Source organism: Apus apus, chromosome 1 (genome assembly GCF_020740795.1).
Source record: "Apus apus isolate bApuApu2 chromosome 1, bApuApu2.pri.cur, whole genome shotgun sequence".
NCBI lineage: Eukaryota > Metazoa > Chordata > Aves > Apodiformes > Apodidae > Apus > Apus apus.
The window spans coordinates 75,593,146-75,611,823 of record NC_067282.1 but is presented as its reverse complement, the minus strand read 5'-3'; the positions used below and the strand labels follow the sequence as shown (position 1 = coordinate 75,611,823).

Below are 18,678 nucleotides of genomic sequence, written 5' to 3'. Positions count from 1 at the left end.
TTTAAAGATTCTAGTCATTTATAATTTAGAGGAAGAAATAGAAATGTGAATAGTTTCTTTAAGCTTCTCATTACTTTTTATATTATCAAGGGGATGTATAACACATTGAGGACATATGCCAAACATTTGGCACTTCCAATAAATATTAATTTTACTATTGTGTATTTTTACAACCTTTTTGTCTTCTAAAAACCAGAACATCAGAAATACCATTAACATTGCTTTGAATTTTTCATTGACGTTATTTTGAAAATGCTAGTTTTCTCCTTGAAAATTTTCCTGAGGGGAAAAAAAAATATTTTCGAGAGGTTAAAGGAAAATAAGATGGGGGAAACAAGGAATAATTTCATACTTAAAAATATATATATATATAATTTTTTAAAAAAGACAAGTAAACCTGCCAAGACTACTTCTTCAGTCTAAAAACTAATTTCTTTCTCTGCAATGGAGAACTATAATTATACCTATGAGCTCTAACAGAAGATTTGGACCTATCCATTACATTCCTGCCTTGACAGTGAGAATAACTCTTAAGCAGCAGCTGAATAAAGCAATTATTTAGTTAATATACTGTCCTATTTATATGAATAGACCTGCAGGTAGAATAACTTTATTTTCAATTTAAGTAATGTGTGGAGGTGCTTCTCGAACAATACTTGTGGGCTCGCTTGTGGAGTGCTATTTTTACTTTAAAACTTTTGTGGCCTTCATCACTTCAAGTGGTAATAATATGCAGGCTTACCAAAGTCCATTAAAATTACACCTTCCAAAGGAAATAATCTTCCCTGTATTTCTTATGGTAGCTCATGGTAAGTGAGTAACATTTCATGAAGACCTGGCCCCAGTGTTATTTTGTAAAATGTTCTTAGTAATTCACTCCTAATGAAAATGTTTCAGTTTTATTGTATTTGTGCTCTTAGAATTTATACAGCTACCTGTATAAGTTCCTTTCTTTCTGGTAACTTGGTTTTCAGCTTTTTCCAAACATGTCTCAGAATTCGTTTCAGCAGCTAAATAAGTGATGCAAAGAACTCCGGAAAAAAGTTATGGGTCGGATGAATCTGCCTCAGTCAGTTTTATTTTCTCCTGTCCACCTTCTTCCTTGGTTTACTCATACCATAGTAGAAATGGGGGCATGCTTTCTGAAGAGAGGCCAGGTTGTCTGCAGAGTGCAAAGACAAGACTAACATAAACTGCTGGCAATTCTTCTTGTGGTACTTTAATAATATCTCCATTAGAAATGTTAAACTGTATTTGATCATGAGAGAAATTTGCATGCCTTATATGTAACTTTTGGGGTTTTTTTTTAACTTTCTGTGTTCTTTAGTCTTCTCCTTGCATGGTGAGGAAACAAGACAAACCTTTGCCAGCACCGCCACCTCCCTTGCGTGATCCTCCACCCCCCCCACCAGAGAGACCTCCTCCAATTCCACCAGACAACCGGATAAGCAGACACCTGCATCATCCGGAAAGTGTACCTTCCAGAGACCAACCAACACCCCTTGAAGGCTGGTGTCCCAGAGATGCATTTGGGACAAGTCAATTAGTAGGATGTCGAATAGGGAGTGATGCTTCTCCCAAGCCAGGACTGACTGCAATTTCAAACATAAATGGAAGGCACAACCGCCTAAGTTCTGAACCAGGATTTATCAGGAAACATAGACGTCACGAACTGCCTGCAGAAGGTGCCAAGGTATGAAATGAGCTGAATGTGTTGAATCCTAATCTGATAGCCTACTACAGCATTGTCTTGCATTGGCAAAAGTACTTTTTGTATTGGTCAGTGTTGATCTGCTGTTTCTGAATCTTTCCTGGTGATTATTAACAATAAGCTGATCATAAATAAATGGATTGTTAAATGCTGTTAATTGTACATGAGGGTCTAATTTGCACTTTTAACATGAAACCTTCAAAAAATGGCTTGGAGAAAAAATTCTAGATTTGCTATATTCTTTTAACAAATTATCCAAACAGTTGGTATGTGATAATAATATAGCACTGTATGCTGTAGTATAGTTACATAGAATCTCAGGTCCACTTTGGAGTGTCTATCCCAAAATTGCATTTGCTGATGGAAGGGTACATATTCTATTTACCTCTGTCATAGGCCAGGTGAAGACTTGGTAACCTCTTCAATCTTTCTTGTATTCAATAGATACAGATGATTTATACAAATATACTTAAATAGTTAGATATATGCATTAACATAAAAACCTAAATATTCTGAAGGTCAGTTGTGTTATTCATTAATAAAACATTATTTTAAAAAGAGCATGAAATTAGTCATGATGTTCAGTATACTCTAATGGAAAAGATCTAACCTGCCTTGACCCTAAGAAAGAGGAAATGAATGTAACCAAAGCCAAGCTTAATGTGGAATCATTTATATTTATCATTTATCTTTACCACTGGCTATATAGGCAGCATCCTTTCAAGTGCTCAGTGGTACAGCACCAGCTTTGCATTGTTTGGTTTGGTGTTATCACCAATACTGTAAACTTTATTCAGGATAATTAGCATTGCAGCTACCTTTTTTTGGTCAATTGTCTATAACTGTGGTGTTTCTTCTGTTAAAAAAACTGGAATTGTTTCTATATGTTAATTGAAAATATTGGGGGAAGAATGTATGGAGGGAATAGTTCTAGCATTAGGCATCTTCAGACAACTTGCAAGACCATGTAGAGTTGGGGATGCCTAGATCTGAAAAGACGTCAAGTGATGATGGCCTAAGAAAAAATTCCTAGTTACGTGCTAATCAGTTTTATCAAAGCAGCTCAGTAATTTATTCACAGAGCAAGTTATTATCTTAAAGCTCCTCTTTGTTTTCTTGAAGACTACATAGCTTGGATTTGTGGTTAGAAATAATCAGGTTTTCTCTCTATTTGCTTTTCTCAAGGTCACAAGCTTTTTAACCTTTCTGTCTCCATTTAATTTCTTTTTACATGGATGTTTTGGTTATTTGAAAGTACATGACTGAAATTCAGTTAGTATTGGTAAAGAACATTGGTATATTTGATGAAAGGTTCTTAAGAAGTTTATGATGTTATATATAATTAGAATGTCCTTTTATCAGCATTGAGGCAAAACACTGAAATTTAACTTGCCACTGGGCTGTTATTTAAACTGACATAGCATTTCAACCGACTATAAAAGGATAGTGGGTTTATATCTTCCGTTATTTACCTGAAGTCCTGGCTAACTGGGGAGGTCCCAATGGACTGGAGGGTAGCAAATGTAACACCCATCTATAAGAAAAGCAGAAAGGAGGATCTGGGAAACTATAGACCTGTCAGTCTGACCTTGATACCAGGGAAGGTCATGGAGCAGATAATCTTGAGTGTTACTAGAAGACATATAGAGGACAACCAGGGGATCAGGCCCAGTCAGCATGGGTTTATGAAAGGCACGTCCTGCCTGACAAACCTGATCTCCTTTTATAATCTGATGACCTGACTATTGGACGAGTCAAAAGCTGTGGATATTGGATATGTGGATATTGTCTATCTAGACCTCCAAAAAGCATTTGACATAAAAAAGCTGGCTGCTCAAGGCCTGGATGAGCACACGATCTGTTGGATCAAGCACTGGCTGGACAGTCAGGCCCAAAGAGTGGTGGTCAATGGAGTCAAATCCAGCTGGGGCCAGCCACAAGTGGTGTTCCTCAGGGCTCGGAGTTGGAACCGTTTCTGTTTAACATCTTTATTGATGATCTTGATAAGGACATAGAGTGTATTATCAGTAAGTTTGCAGATGACACCAAGCTAGAAGTGTTGATCTGCATGAGGATAGGGAGGCTCTACAGAGAGACTTGGATAGATTGGATCATTGGGCTAATGTTAATTGTATGGGTTTCAACAACGCCAAGTGCTGGGTCCTGCACTTGGGCCACAACAACCCCAGGCAACGCTCCAGGCTTGGGGAAGTGTGGCTGGAAAGTGTCTGGCAGAAAACGACCTGGAGGTTCTAATTGACAAGTGGCTGAATATGAGCCAGCAGTGTGCCCAGGTGGCCAAGAAAGCCAATGGCATCCTGGCTTGTATTAGAAATAGTGTGACCAGCAGAAGCCGAGAGGTGATTGTGCCCCTGTACTCAGCACTGGTGAGGCCACACCTGGAGTATTGTGTCCAGTTTTGGGCACCTCAATTCAAGAGAGATATCGAGGTGCTGGAGCGAGTACAGAGGAGGGCAATGAAGCCGGTGAAGGGCCCAGGGAATAAATCTTATGAAGAATGCTTGAAGGAGCTGGGAATGTTTAGTTTGAGGAAGAGGAGACTGAGGGGAGACCTCATCAGTCTCTACAACTACCTGAAAGGTCATTGTAGAGAGGTTGGTGCTGGTCTCTTTTCACAGGTAATCAGTGACAGAACAAGAGGGAATGGCTTCAAGCTGCAAGAGGGGAGGTTTAGATTGGACATTGGGAAGAATTTCCTCACAGAAAGCGTGGTTAGACACTGGAATAGGCTGCCCAGGGAGGTGGTTGAGTCAGCATCCCTGGATGTGTTTAAGGGTCGTCTGGCTGTGGTGTCGGTGGATATGGTTTAGGGGAGAATTTTGTAAAGAAGGGATGATGGTTGGACTTGGTGATCCCAAGGATCTTTTCCAACCTGAATAGTTCTACGATTCTGTGATCTTGAAATAGCATTCCAGTTGTGGTCTGATGCAGTACTGAAGCTGATGGGATGAATACATGTCAAATCGGAATAACCTCTCATTGTAAAAGTGCCATTTTATTCTAGAGAATTTAGATATGTTGTTGTTTGTTTTTTTTAACCAAATGCTGTTTGAACTCTCATCTTTAGGTTATAGATCTAAACCATTTTGTTAAATAGAGCAACTGACAACTCTGAATTATCATTTTAGGTTCTATGCACATTCACAATGGAAACATTTAATCAATTTTCTTCTCTGATTCTTATATCAATTGTAATGCAGCCTTTTTTACTAATTGTAAAAGCCAAGAATTGGGAAGACAATCCTGTAGGTAGAGAGGGTGGATTCTAGTAGGCACTGTACAACAATTTAAAAAAACATTAATATATTTAGCATGCCATACCTGTTGTTTTCTCACCGTACTTACCTCTCTCACTTTGATCAGTTTGCAATCTCAAAATCTTCATTTTCTCACAAGCAGTTCAGCTGTAATTGAATAGTTCCTCTAGTAACAGTGATGTGGAACTTCCTCTTTTGGTGAAATTTTAAGCTAAGGTGTTCTAGCGTGCCCAAACAGGGTGAGCTGAAACAGGCATGAAAGTCACTTCAGATAACAGCTCTCTAAGTGGGAACTTGTAGGAAAGCCTTTACCCATGATCTTTTCAAGACCTATTTTGTAATACCTAGTCAATGAACATTCATTATGATAAACAGGAGGAGAGTCAAATTGTAACACTTACGTGATTTTTAGGTCTTTTCAAATGGTCATCTGATGAATGAAGAATATGATGTCCCTCCACGGCTTTCACCACCTCTTCCATCTGCCTCCATCATCCCTAGTATAAAGTAAGTTAACTTGCTTGTAAAATAAATGTGTTAAATAATGTTTGTTAGTAGCACCAATTCTCTGGTGCTAAAAGAAAAACAGCAAAAATAAATAAATAAAATTATCTAATATAACTCAGTGATACATTTTCCATGAACTTTAATGTGGCTTTTCAAAGGAAATGTAAATTGTATTGATTAACTGGCAGCAGTTCTAATGTTAATTGAACATAGTACATTTTTATAGGAAGAAAGAATAGATTGTGGCAGAACTTGCTCACAGGCATTTGGCAGTGGGAGCAGACTGGTTTTGCTACTACTACTACAGAATAAGTGTTGTCAGAGCCATTTCTCACAGATGAGAAATTATAGGGAAAGCACTAAGAATAAAAAGCTAAATTCTTGTGCTTTCTGCCCCTAATCTAGTCCTGCTTTCTGTGCTTTCTGCATATGGAGCTTTATCCAGGGTTCACACCAGTACATTTTCTTTCTTGTGCCTAAAAACCAATCAAAAAGTATTATATCCTTTTTAAAGGGAGTCAGCTGTTCTTAGTTCCAGAATATGGTTTTCAAGTTGCAGACTACTCTTAATCTTGCAGTAAGATAGCTATTTATTTGGTAGCAAGATGTTGCTGTGCATTGCAGGTTTATCTTTGGGCTTTGAATCACACAGGGTCTTCTACAGAAGTAGAGAATTAAAATAGAAAGCTTGGAAGTGCTATAAAGTAGTTTGTTGGGTTTTTTGTGGTTTTGTAAAGAAATCAAAGCATATTGCAATCTTTTACGATATACTACAGTTTCTTTCCAAAGTACTCCTTGTGACTCTTGCTGTGAAATAAAATAATGAGGCAGTTAGTATATATTAACACTGTGTATTTTCTCATTAGTTTGTAATTTTGCCTTATCTGCAGCACTTGTTCCATTGTTGTTCCGTTAGTGGTAACATAGGCAACAAATATATTTCAGCATTTTATTAATATGCTATTTTTTCTCTTCCTAAGCACTAGAATGGAGGTGTAGTAGAGCACTGACTTTTTCACTCAAAGGCATGTGCTCAGGTGGAATAATTGCTGCATTGAAGTTCTCCATGTTTACTTTCAATTTAGAAGCAAATTTTAGAACATTATCCAGAGTTTTTTGTAATGGAATTGTTAAGTAACCTGCTTAAGGTAGGATATCCCAGGAGCACTCTTTGGATACACCATGTCATCAGTTCCCTCGATAGATTAATCTCCTTGGCTTGACTACTTCTTCTGTGATACTGTGCAGGCCCTGGAATGTTCCACACCCTGTCAGTCAGAAAGAGAAAGAATTAACTCTGGCAGACAAAATAAATACTTTCATATTCCAAAGCAAGTTGAATTCTGAAGAGGAGAAAGATTCTTATTTTTATTTTCCTAGTGTCGAAATAACATTCTGTTTCATGAAAATCCTGGGGTTTTTTATCCAGATTTTTGCAAATGTAGCCTAAAAATCAAAATACAATGTGTACATATGCCATACAGTGTTCAAATCACAAGATATCATAGCAATGTGGACAGACATATCCATGCCAAGTCAATATAAAACTAGAAACGCATAAATTTAACTTGTTCAAAAGAAATACCTTCATTTACTAAATTCTTCTGAGCAGAAAGCTGACACATTCAAACAGAAGAGAATCTTCATACATTGAAAGTGCATTATACAGTCATATTTTTTTCTGTGAGAGCATCTATTTTCGAGTATGCAATGAGACATCCAATGAGACATTTCGTATTCTATAAATATATTAGGAATGTCTAGTTGCTTTGAGGTAGTTGAAGGAAAAGTAGCACTGAAAGGTGGTTCTGCTATCCCTTCTATCTTGCTAAGAATCTTTGAATGTGAAATTATAGTTCCATTCAAGGTAACTGTAATGTGGAAATCCCTGTTCCCCAGAAATCAGCCTTTGGCATGGCATTTCTCCAGCAGTGTTAGAAGTAGTATGGCTGACATTCAGGTTCTAGACATCTGAGAGAGGATGCTCTGGGGGATGGAATGTGTCCTTCACTCATAGCTTGACAGGCTAGTGAGTTTGGATGCATCAGCTGTTTGTGGTAGTTACTGTTGCAGGCTTCTGCTGTGACAAATAAGTTGTGTCCTCCTCTGTGAAAGAAGGTGAACTGCTTTGTATACACTTTGCTTTTAAGTGCACTCAAGGGCAATTGACAAGTGTTGACTTGATCATGTGGTCCATGTAACTTAACACTTAGGAAACAAAGTTTGCTTGAGGCCTTTTACAAGACTAAAGCTTTTGTCTGCAAGTTAGAATCATAGAATGGTTAGAGTTGAAAGGAATCTTAAAAATCATTGAGTTCCAATTCCCTTGCATTGACAGGGACACCTCCCACTAGATGAGGTTGCTCAGAGCCCCATCCAACCTGTCCTTGAACTCTTCTAGGGATGGAGCTTCCACAGCTTCTCTGGGCAGCCTGTTCCAGTGTCTCGCTACCCTCACACTGTTGTAGCAAGTAGTACTTTGCATGGAGCAGAAGAGTTGATAGTAAGGAACCGATGTCGGTACTGTGCAGGTTATGAGGCAACAGTTCAACTAGCAATAGCCGTGCTGCATGAACATGAACAGTCTTTAGCAATCAGAACATAGTAGGGGCATACTTGGAGTGCATCATATATTTTAGTTTAATCTGAAAAGTATTCAAGTTGTGCACTCCTCTGGGCAAATCGAAACATGGTAAGTGGGGAGATTAAAGGGATTCAGTTCAAAAGTGCAGTCCTAATCCAGACTGAAATACATGGACTGCATGTTCTTTGTGTTTAAGTTCTGTGAGTCAGTTTACCAGCAAATGATGGAAGGGGAACCTTTCCCTGAAATACTTCTAAGTGCAAGATGTTAATTTCCCTGGAGTTCTGTTTGCAACTAAGCTGGATATTAACTGGCTCAATAACAATGAATTCTCACATCTCTTCCTGTTTTGCTTTTGGCCCTTGGGGCTCAGAGGGATAGGAGAGATTTACATCTAGCTTTCTGTTCAACAAACCAGAAAATACAGTCATCAAAGTCTAATTTCTAATTCTGACTTTCAGTTTTAAAATATTTCCACTTAAGGAGTACAAAGGGAACCTAAGGAATATATAACTACACTGGACTGGTCAGTTTTGTATTCATCTGCACACAAATCTTCTAAAAGTGTAAGAGTAATGAGGGGTTTTTTAATTATAGAAAATTTCACCAGCTTGATAAACAGATGCCTAAGTGTTTCATGTCTTTGCTTATAATGACAGTGCTCATCTGTTTAGCTACAAAAAGCTGTAAAATATTTGTCAATTTATCTTACCTAGGTGGTTTTGTATAGAATAACAGGATTAGTCTTAAAACAACATTTAATAAAACAATTTCATCTTGAAGAAATTTCAATAATCATGTAGCAAGTGGGATAGACGTCTAGCAGAACAGATGTTAGAAGTCAAATACCATTACAACTGGAGTAAATTGGAAGATAAAAATATTTTTTAAATATTATTTCTGAAACAGTAATAAAATATAATGTAAGTGTAGAACAATTTTAGGACCCTAACAGAGTATGTTAGCTATATGTTAGTACTCTAGCTCTTCTACTGATATACAAATAAAAAGCGCCTTTCAGATATTAATAACATAGTCGTATTTATAACCTGGCAAATATTGTCCTTACTTTAAAGGTAGGGAAAGAGAGACTTTACTAGTGGGAAGGACTTGCCTAAGGCTACACAGTATTCAGAAGCAGAAGACTTGGAACTTTTTTTTTAATAATAGTTCTAAACCAGTAACAGTTTCTCAGCTGTGCAGTAATGTTGGGAAATGGACTTTGGCATATGTATACACACTAGTATCCTGTGAATAAAAGGTGCAGCTTTGTTATAAGTTAGGTTACTGTGACTATTGAATTAAGAACAAAAAAAAATAAATGGACATGAACTAGAAGAGGGGAAAAATAAGTTGTTTTCCTTGAGTATACCAAATTTATTTGGTTTATAAATTGTCATTAAGTAAATCCTCCAGCTTTCTAAAGAACTCTTCTTATCAGAAGCCTGATAAGACTCGCTATTATAGTGCTGTACCTAGTTCAGGTAATGATCAGGCTCAGTTTTATTCTGTGGACTTTATTCAAAGTATTCCAGAAATCAAAGTCTCTCCTATAACCAGCTTCAGATAGGGTCTTCAGAGAAGGGGGTTTTTGATTGGTTTTTTTCCCCAGTGATAGATAGCCTTCGAAGAGGCCTTCAAACAGCCTGGTTTGGTCAGAATTGGACGTTTCTGGACAAGATATTAATATTTCAAACTTTACTATGTGCATAAGGCAGCAGTTGAATTTGCAATTGTTGTCAAAAAGCACAGGCTTAGATATCTAAAACATCTGAATTATTGCACATCCACAGAAATGAGAAATTTTTTTCTGTGTGGGCTTTTTAACTCTCTACCTGAGAATACTACAGAGTTCTCAATGTCCCAGTATGGTTTTACATTGTGTTCTTTAAATGGCCATACAGCAGTGACACAAACCTCTTGTCCATCTAGGAAATCAGAGATGGAACAAGCAATTTCACACTGCATTGCTGTGTGAAATTTTGCTCCGCCTACAGAAGGTAGTTGGAAACTGCAATACAGTTTGCAGTTCAGTGTCATAAATCTTCTTCCCCCCATCTTTGGCTAGCGTGTCTTTGCAAAAGAAGGTGGATTCCCATCCTTGATCAGCTTGTCTTTGATGTCAAATGTATATTACTGATTGAAGGAAAGATTGTCTGAGAAGTTACAAGTAACAAAGTAACAAGTAACAAAAGCAGCACATCTACCCCCTTCTTTAGCTGTTCTTTTTCTTTCTCGTGTTATTTATGTGTTTATTTATTTATTTAGTGAATGGCTAGTGCTCATTGTCATTAGTTATTTGGTTTTGTTGACAGAGCACTTGCATGTTCTGCAGTCATGTGGCATCATCTACATTTGATAGTCAAAGACACGTTTTTACTTTGTGAAGAATTGTACTGTGTGAATCAGGTGCTACTTGTGTTGATAAAGTTAGGAGATGGGCTTTACCCATCTTTTTGCTCTTTCCATTATAGTAAAATCAAGCTAATTAGACCACAAGAGAAGAAATTACGTCCACCACTTTCTCATATTTCCTTATAGTCATTAAGAATTTCCCTAAACGATGTACGAAGACAGTGTATCTTGTAACATAGCATGTATTTCAGCTCAGGGGCCATTAGCCATACTTACAAGCCATGTATCACAATGACTGTGAATGCATTGCAAGTCTTTATTCAAGGTCCTTTAGCTGTTGGCTTTTGTGACAAAGAATAAAGGTGCTATTTACTGTATAACAAGGTGCTATTTACTGCATAATGTAATATCCAGATTATTTTTGAAGTAATACAGTTACTGTTCTTCATGTTTTCGCTAGTTTACGAATCAGATTTCCATTTGTGCATTTCATGTATGATCAAGCTGAAGTCCTTAATGTAAGCTTTTGTATTTCAAATGTATTGGAGTAATTACTATAAGTGGAGGGTCTCTATGTATAAAAGTCTAGATGGTGTTGATTGCTAGCATAGCTAGTTATATTCTTTGAAGGCCGAAAGATATGTTGAGCTTGTTAATATCTAACAATTACTTTCCCCAGGCTGCTCACTAAAATGAGTTTTTTGCACATCATTTAATTTATACTCAGTAAACTAGATAGTAGAAGTTACGTTTTCATTTTAAAATAATTCTTGTATCCAGCAGTATTCTCCACAATGAAACTTGTCACCTGTAAATGGAAATTGTGAAGTCTACCTGTTTCCTGGGCTTCCACCACTTTTAAGAAGTAGTATAAATCACAGTCTGGGAGGACAATTAAAGACAATTATTGTATGAAGTAAAAATAATTTAAGATACAGGCGAATTCCGGGAGTTCAATAATGTTATGGCTGGAACAAGGCCTCACTGAAAAGATGAATGTCCCCTAAGTCACTGAGCCCTTCTAAATATTACTTGCCCTGAATTAACTTCAGTTTAGTTCTTTTGGTAGGTGCAAACAGGTAAAGTCTTGTAAGTGCCTATTTAGTACTCTAATTCTTTGCAATTCTCTGTTCTGTTGTGCTTGCTTAAAGTAGCACTCTTGGAAGATCAGCTGCCCTTTCCTCTGTGCATTCTCAGTGACAAAAAAACCCAGTAGCCTTACAAGTTTTAGTTTGACATGGGGTTTTTTGTTATCTTATATGCAGCAGAGATAAATTAAGGATGTTTAGGTTAAAGAGGTGTGTTTTCTGTATCCTAGTGAGGTCAACTGTGTGACAGTTAAAGCTAAACTGATGTTTTTCTCATCTCCTTAGATGCCCTGTTGCTTCAGCAAATTCTCTGTCTGATAAGTCAAGAGATCACACAGATGATGATGATGAATACAAAGTTCCTTCTTCACATCCTGTAATACTGAGCTCACAACCACCTCATAATCATAATATAAAACCTCTTGCTCGGTAAGGTCATTTAGCAGACTTGAAGGCAACTTATTTCCAAAAAATCTGCTTTTTCCAAAATTTAACTAGATTCAACATTTATAATGATGGTTATGCTTGTCTGCCTTCTAAAATGTCTTATATTTTCAAGCTTGGATAACTTATGTTTCTGTTTCATTTGACCACCACCATAGTCATAAAATTGTGCAGTTTACTTTTTTGTACCTCTGTTGTATCAGAACTGGGTTTTTTTTTTTTGCTTTTGGATACCATTTCTGCAGTTGATCCTTCTTTTCCTTAGGTTGAGGTTTTCAGTACTGACCAGGAGATTCGACACCCATAACTCTTGCAAATATAATTTTTAGGAGAATTATGTGACTGAAATTCCCAAAGTCAGCTTTGAAAGCCTTAAACTTTGACATTTTATATAACTCATTTTAAGAATCAACATAGTACCGAAAAATATCTGAATTAGCAGCTGTATGAACATACTTTTATTCTCTTTTTGTTTCATGTGTACTGTGTCTTTTTGGCTTTTCAAGCCTATTTCCTAGTATATTTTCTCAGGAAGAGAGCCTTTTTATAAAATTTAGATGGAATATCTCTTTTTTGCCTTCAACATGTTCTAAAACGATACCTTCAAACTGTGACAGTTCTGAATTATTAATGGGTTATGGCAAGGAGGTTTGGAGCCAAGGAATATGGTAACTGAAGGCTTTGTCATTCCTAGGGAACGACTTGGTCTTTGACTTGTAAAAAAAGTCTGAATGCCTGGAGTTAAGAGAACAAGTCTTGGAAAAAACAAGTGCAAATTCTCTACTTGTTTTGTAGGACAAAAGTATGATATGAAAATCAAGTATTGATCTAAAAAGTTCAGACTCTTCTGCTATTAAAAAAATGCAGTGACATATTGTACTTTGACATAAACTAGAGCCCACTATCAGTAAATCTCAACATGCCTCTCATCTCAAAATTAGGCAATTACAGTTTTTAGACCTCTTTAATCAGACATTTAGAACAGGTGAAAAAAAGGTCATAGTCTCATCATTCCTTGCATGCAGGTTAAAAATTCTGTCTTCATTAGAAATGCTGATCTGGCCTTCACTGTGTAGATGTGAATATTACACGGTTGTCTGAGCATTAGAGTCTTGAGTACTTAAATTGCAATCTACCTTATGAGACTTAAAACAAAAACAAAAAACCCAAAAAAATCTCAATGTTGGCTGAGCAAAATAATGAGGAAAAAATAAATAATACCAAGGCCCTAATACTTCCTACCTATGCCATTTTTTATCTGAGTGTGTTGTGCTTCTGCATGGAAATGTCTTTCTGTACCATGTGAAGTCATGTAATAGAGGCTGAGTTGCTTGCATTACTAGAGTTACATAGAGTGTAGCCTTTCTTAGATATGAAGTGTATGACAGGAGAGTAGTATGGTGACAGATTACCTTGGTATAGCAGCTTCTGAGAGCTAGGCTGGTAAGTAGTGTGGTGCAATAGGAGTGGGTCTGCAGAGGGAACCAACTGACTCCCAAGCACCCCACAGTCACATTGTGTTTTGGGAAGTTTTGGATTCAGACTAGCCCTGACATGGTCCTATGGCTGGCTACCCTTTAGTAATTGCAGCACATTGATGAGCTCCTGCAGGACATCTTTTGAGAAGCAATTGTCTGCATGCTCTGAGACCTCTCTGCAATGGAAACCAAAGTTCTGTAAGTGGGAATGACTTGAGGAGTTTTGTTTCAATTCATACTCCTAACGTGAACTAAAATGCTAATATCTAGATGGACCGTAAAAGATTCTTGAGAAAAGAACAAGCTGGAAAACTACGAAGTTCTGATTTTCTGGTATCTTCCTTTTGCAGAAAAAGAGTTAAGTGCTTTCAGTTGGCTAGTGTGAGATTTCACCAGACCATTAGAATTATTAATAGAGGCTGTAAATGGGAAGCTGATGTCAAAGGTTTTTTCTAGTTTTTTATTTTTTAGCTAGCATACTTGGTCTTGCACTTACGGTGGGTGTTTTAGCATTAATCCAGGACTTGCTACAGAGAAACTACCTCAGTTTGCCATTCAGGTTGCTCTATGATTAAAACCACCAGCTCTTATTACATATTCTGACAAAAATTTTAACTTGAAACAAACCATTCTCCTAAGCATTAAAAAAAAAAGGAAATACTATTGAATATTTCTGTATTATTATATATGATGTTCCATATACTTAAAATTTCTCCTTTTAGCTAATGTCAGTGCTTAGATGTGAAAGCTGAGATAAAGCTTTGAAAAATAATCTTGATTCTGGTTGATGCTGAATTCTTTTAATGCAGTTCTTTTAATCTCACAGGGAGAGGAGTGTCAAAAAAAGCTTAACTATTCAGCATTGTTTAGCAAAACTGTCAACAATGTCTTATGTATCTATTTAAATTGTCCTAAATTTTTAGCTCCTCTCAGTTCTGTCCTCCATTGTTATTTTTTCCTATCACTTTCTTAAGTGTTGCTTCCTCAGTTCTTGAATAGAACTTCGAGTTTTCAGTTAATTCAAGAGACTTCAGAATTTCTTCCGTATGTTTTATACATTAGGAACTATGGTGTTCTTCCATCCAACCCCCAAATTTATATTCCCTCCAAGGCTTTTTGCTCTTTTACCGGTAGATATGACAATCAAAAATATTGCAAAAATAACACAAAAAAATATTTGCAGTTTTATTTTCTGGCAGATCAGTTGGTTGTCCAGGCTGTTGAAGCTGAGCATCTCTTCCTAGGGGTGTGACAGGCTTAGCAATGAGAAATGGAGGGAAAGAATTTCAGCATTACTAATTTGTCTATCATTAGAAGAATTATACATTATTATATTTACTATCTTTGCCTAAGAAAGCTTTTTCCAAAAGGAAAAGAACCAAAGTGTTGCCTGCTAATACTCATTTGCTGCCCTTTTTTCTGGTGTTTACTGTTAATGTGAACAGGTATTTCAGCATGATTCATAAACTGATCACTTAACTGGGCTCATTATGACCTAAAGACTTCTAAAATGGCGCCATGTTAAGTTATCTTAGTGCCTGTGGCTGGTTAGGTTATTGAAAACGCAAAATAGATTCAAATTAAAGTAGAAAATATTCTTAGTTATTTAGTGTATATGCTGAAGAATCAAAGGAACTGTTACATACACTGCATTTGAGAGATGGAACCAATCTAATTGGAAAGATAGAAGTAACACTTCCTCTACCTCTTCCCTGGGGAAATTAATTCATAACAAAATAGCTCTTACCATTATTTGTTTTGTTTTGTTTTTAATAAGTTTGTAATTATTCTTACATTGATTTCATTACTCCTAGTTATAACTCGTGGGACCACAAACACGATTTCACTTCCTCTTTCCTATTTTTTTATTTTAAACGATTCCAGACCTTTATTCATCCCTCTTTTCCTTATGGCCAAAGCTGATAGGTTTATTAATGTTTGTACTGTTGGTAAAAACCCAAGATGTGGAATTTTAGCTGTACATAGCTCTAGCAGATTTGCCAGTATTTAGTAATAATGGTGCATGGTGGGCTGGGATTTTTATTTTTAAGCTGGAGTTGTTTAGCGTGGTGGCCTTTTTCCAGGGAAACTCTCTGATTCTTTCTAAATATTCAGGGTTCACAGTTCCAATGACAGGAGTAATTTCCCAATTCTTTCACATTTATTTAAATAATATTTAATATTATGAAAATGCTTTTGTTCTGTGTTTTTCCCTTCAATGGCTGAACAGTCATCTTACGAAAATAATCTGCGATATTTTTCTGACAAGATGATAGGCATCTTTGTTCTGCTTGGTTTAGATGATGTTCATATTTAATTTGATACTGTTGTTTAATTTTGAGAGCATAATATGCTTCCATTTTTAAAAACTAGTAAACTGTGGTGGAAATATCAATGAGACTCAGCTTTTTGATACAGAAATCAATAGGTGCCTGCAAAACTGCTTTGGCTAGTTAAATTATTTTTTTGTTTAAGTTTGGCTAGGATTTTAGTTGGAATTTATTATTGCTAGTGGTGTGTTGTGGTGTTCTATTTGGGGGTTTTATTGTTTTGTTTTATTTTGTTTAATGACTTTTCTGTGTACTTCAGCATGGACAATTATCAAAATCCACATTTCCTATACTGTATTTCTGCTAGGGAAAATTCAACAGCTGGGAAGACAAAATAGGATTGGGACTGTAACTTAACTGGATGAATAAACTAATGGCATGAGTTCTGAAGTGAGAACTGTTTAGTGTTAGTTCTTACTATGTCTTGTATTGCAGCCTTGAGTAAGCTATTTAAGCCATGTCAATATCCCACCAAGAAAGCAATATAGTCCTTCAAAGGAATTTTATTGATGGTTAACTAGTATCTGCTCTCAGTATAAAAAAAGTCAAATTTAAAATTGGTGCATCTTAAAGTCTTTCATTTGTTTCTACATAATCGACTGACAGCTTAGGTACTTAAGTCGTTCTGGGAATTAATACTTGGATAACTGGTTAATTGCTTTCTGTTTAATGTCCGTCTTCAGGGTGTGTGAGAATGGTCAATGTGCTGGAGTAACAAATGGGACACACAGTAGTACTTCTGAGATGAAGAAATCAAAATATCCTGAGTTAGGTATGTTTTTACTTTTTTACTGTTTAGCAAGAAAATTTACTCTGTGCTGTTCTAGGGGTACAGCAAGAAAACATTCACTTCTTCTGATTTTGTCATTCAGGAGATGTCTGTGATGCACCTACTGTTTCCGTACCTTTGCCACCTGCACGACCTCCTACCAGAGACAACCCAAAACACAGCTCTTTGCTCAACAGGACACCTTCCGATTATGATCTTCTGGTGCCCCCTTTAGGTTGCAGACTTTTTACTGATTACATTTCATGGTTAACATTGCCTAGATGAACCAAATGCCATGTGTACTGAAACACAACCGGTATTAAGTATGTTAAGAGTCCCAAACAAGCTATGGGCTAAATATTACAGCTGTAAGTCAGTATTTCTATCAGTGATCTGTACTTGGTATCTGTCTGGAAGCTGTCATGCAAGACAGATGAAAAAACCTACTAAATCTGTATTCAAGCTATAAAGAAAAGCAAAATCATTTATCCTGAAATATTTTTTTTCACCTCTAAGTAAAAACTAAATTAAATTAATAAGTTCATTTCTATTTTTTTTCCACTATCATGGGACAGTTTGAGGCTCACTGCTGCCTACAATCACCAGAAGCTATCTTTTCTGTTCTGTTCTCCTACACAAATGTCATTGAGCTCTGTAAATATACTGGGATTGTGGTTGGCTATCACCCACCTTCATTGACAAACTCAACTGCATGGTTGTTAGATTGTAGTGTATGCGCCATCATCCAATTTTCTGATTCCATAAAACCTTTTGAACATTTGCTATAGAATCATAGGATGTTTTGGGTTGGAAGGGATCTTAAAGATCACCTAGTTCCAATCCCCCTTCCATGGGCAGGGTCACCTCCCACTAGACCAGGTTACTCAAAGCCCCATCCAACCTGGCCTTGAATGCTGCCAGGGAGGGGGCATCCATCCCTGCACCATGCTCTGTTTGGTCCCTGAAGTGTTCCAGAGTTGCAAGAGTACATAGATTTCACAGCAGAAGTGCATGTAAATCACACTGCTTCCTAACCCCTGGACCTGTCTGCACCACCTTTGTGTAAGGAGTACATTCTTTTGTCAAGCCCTAGAAAATTCAATTTTTATCTGGGGCCAGAGCTTTAGAATAGCAGATAAAGAGAATAAAAAGTACAAATGTAGCAGATTCAGTGTAGTCAGCATTGCTGTTTGAATATATGTATTTTTGTTTAGCTACTGGAAGATAGCTGGTATTTTACAATGATATTCAATGGAAGCTTTCATTATAATACACTCTTTGCAAATGAGCCACTAAAAGAAACCTCTTCCCCTACCCCAGAAAAGAAACTGAGCACTGAAAACAGTCATTCAGAGCAAGTTTTAGAAGAGGATTTTGCCTATTAAGAGACAGGTTTACAATTTCATTACTGGACTTACTGAACTGCTAGATGAACCCTAGGAGTAGCCCTTTCAGCAGCCAGAAAAAATTAATGTTAAGCATCATTCTTTATTCTACAGTTCTTAAGTTTTGCTCATCTAATAATTATTTTCTAAAATGCAGGTGAAGATGCATTTGATAGCTCACCCCCTTCCCTACCACCCCCACCACCGCCACCTGCTCGGCACAGCATGATAGAGCACACAAAACCTGCTGGCTCTGGAAGCCGACCTCCTTCAGGACATGAACTGTTCCTTAATTCTGGTAGGAATACAAAAGAATGAATGTATTTTATTTAATTTTCCTTTACTTCTGAAGCTTAGCTGTTCTGTGATAAAGTTGTTATCAGGCTTCAGAAGTCTGTTTTGTCTATACTTCATTGTACCAAATATTTAAAAATAGGCTTGTTTTTAATGGTGATGAAACAACTTGGAATATAAAAAGACTTAACTTTTCGTTATCACAAAGTAATGAAATAAGGTCAGTATTTCTATACCTGGCTAGATATTTTGGTAAATTATATTTTTATATTAAAACTTGTTACTTGTGAAGTGCCAAGTTTTCTGTTGTAATCTGTGATACTAGTCTGTATCCTTTTGTCAACTCCATTTTTTTTCTATAATAAACCATAATTTGTGGGGTTTACTTTCAATTTGCACCTTTGGGAAAAGTGAACTTTTGTAAAGTTTTGCTGCAAAACTATTATTAATAGTGA

At 36.7% G+C, this 18,678-nt stretch overlaps 1 protein-coding gene across 3 annotated transcripts in view; it reads left to right on the top strand.

Annotated features, from left to right (window-relative positions):
* The window catches only part of CBLB (Cbl proto-oncogene B), a 132,245-nt gene that overhangs the window by 101,489 nt on the left and 12,078 nt on the right, over positions 1-18,678 (top strand). For 2 of the 3 annotated variants that reach the window (XM_051635894.1, XM_051635911.1), the window contains 6 exons: positions 1,328-1,693; positions 5,402-5,496; positions 11,809-11,952; positions 16,459-16,547; positions 16,648-16,779; positions 18,087-18,227. In XM_051635894.1, the coding sequence (XP_051491854.1) occupies positions 1,328-1,693; positions 5,402-5,496; positions 11,809-11,952; positions 16,459-16,547; positions 16,648-16,779; positions 18,087-18,227 (967 nt within the window). The remainder of the gene's footprint in view (positions 1-1,327; positions 1,694-5,401; positions 5,497-11,808; positions 11,953-16,458; positions 16,548-16,647; positions 16,780-18,086; positions 18,228-18,678) is intronic. The other variant, XM_051635902.1, reaches the window with a different exon arrangement.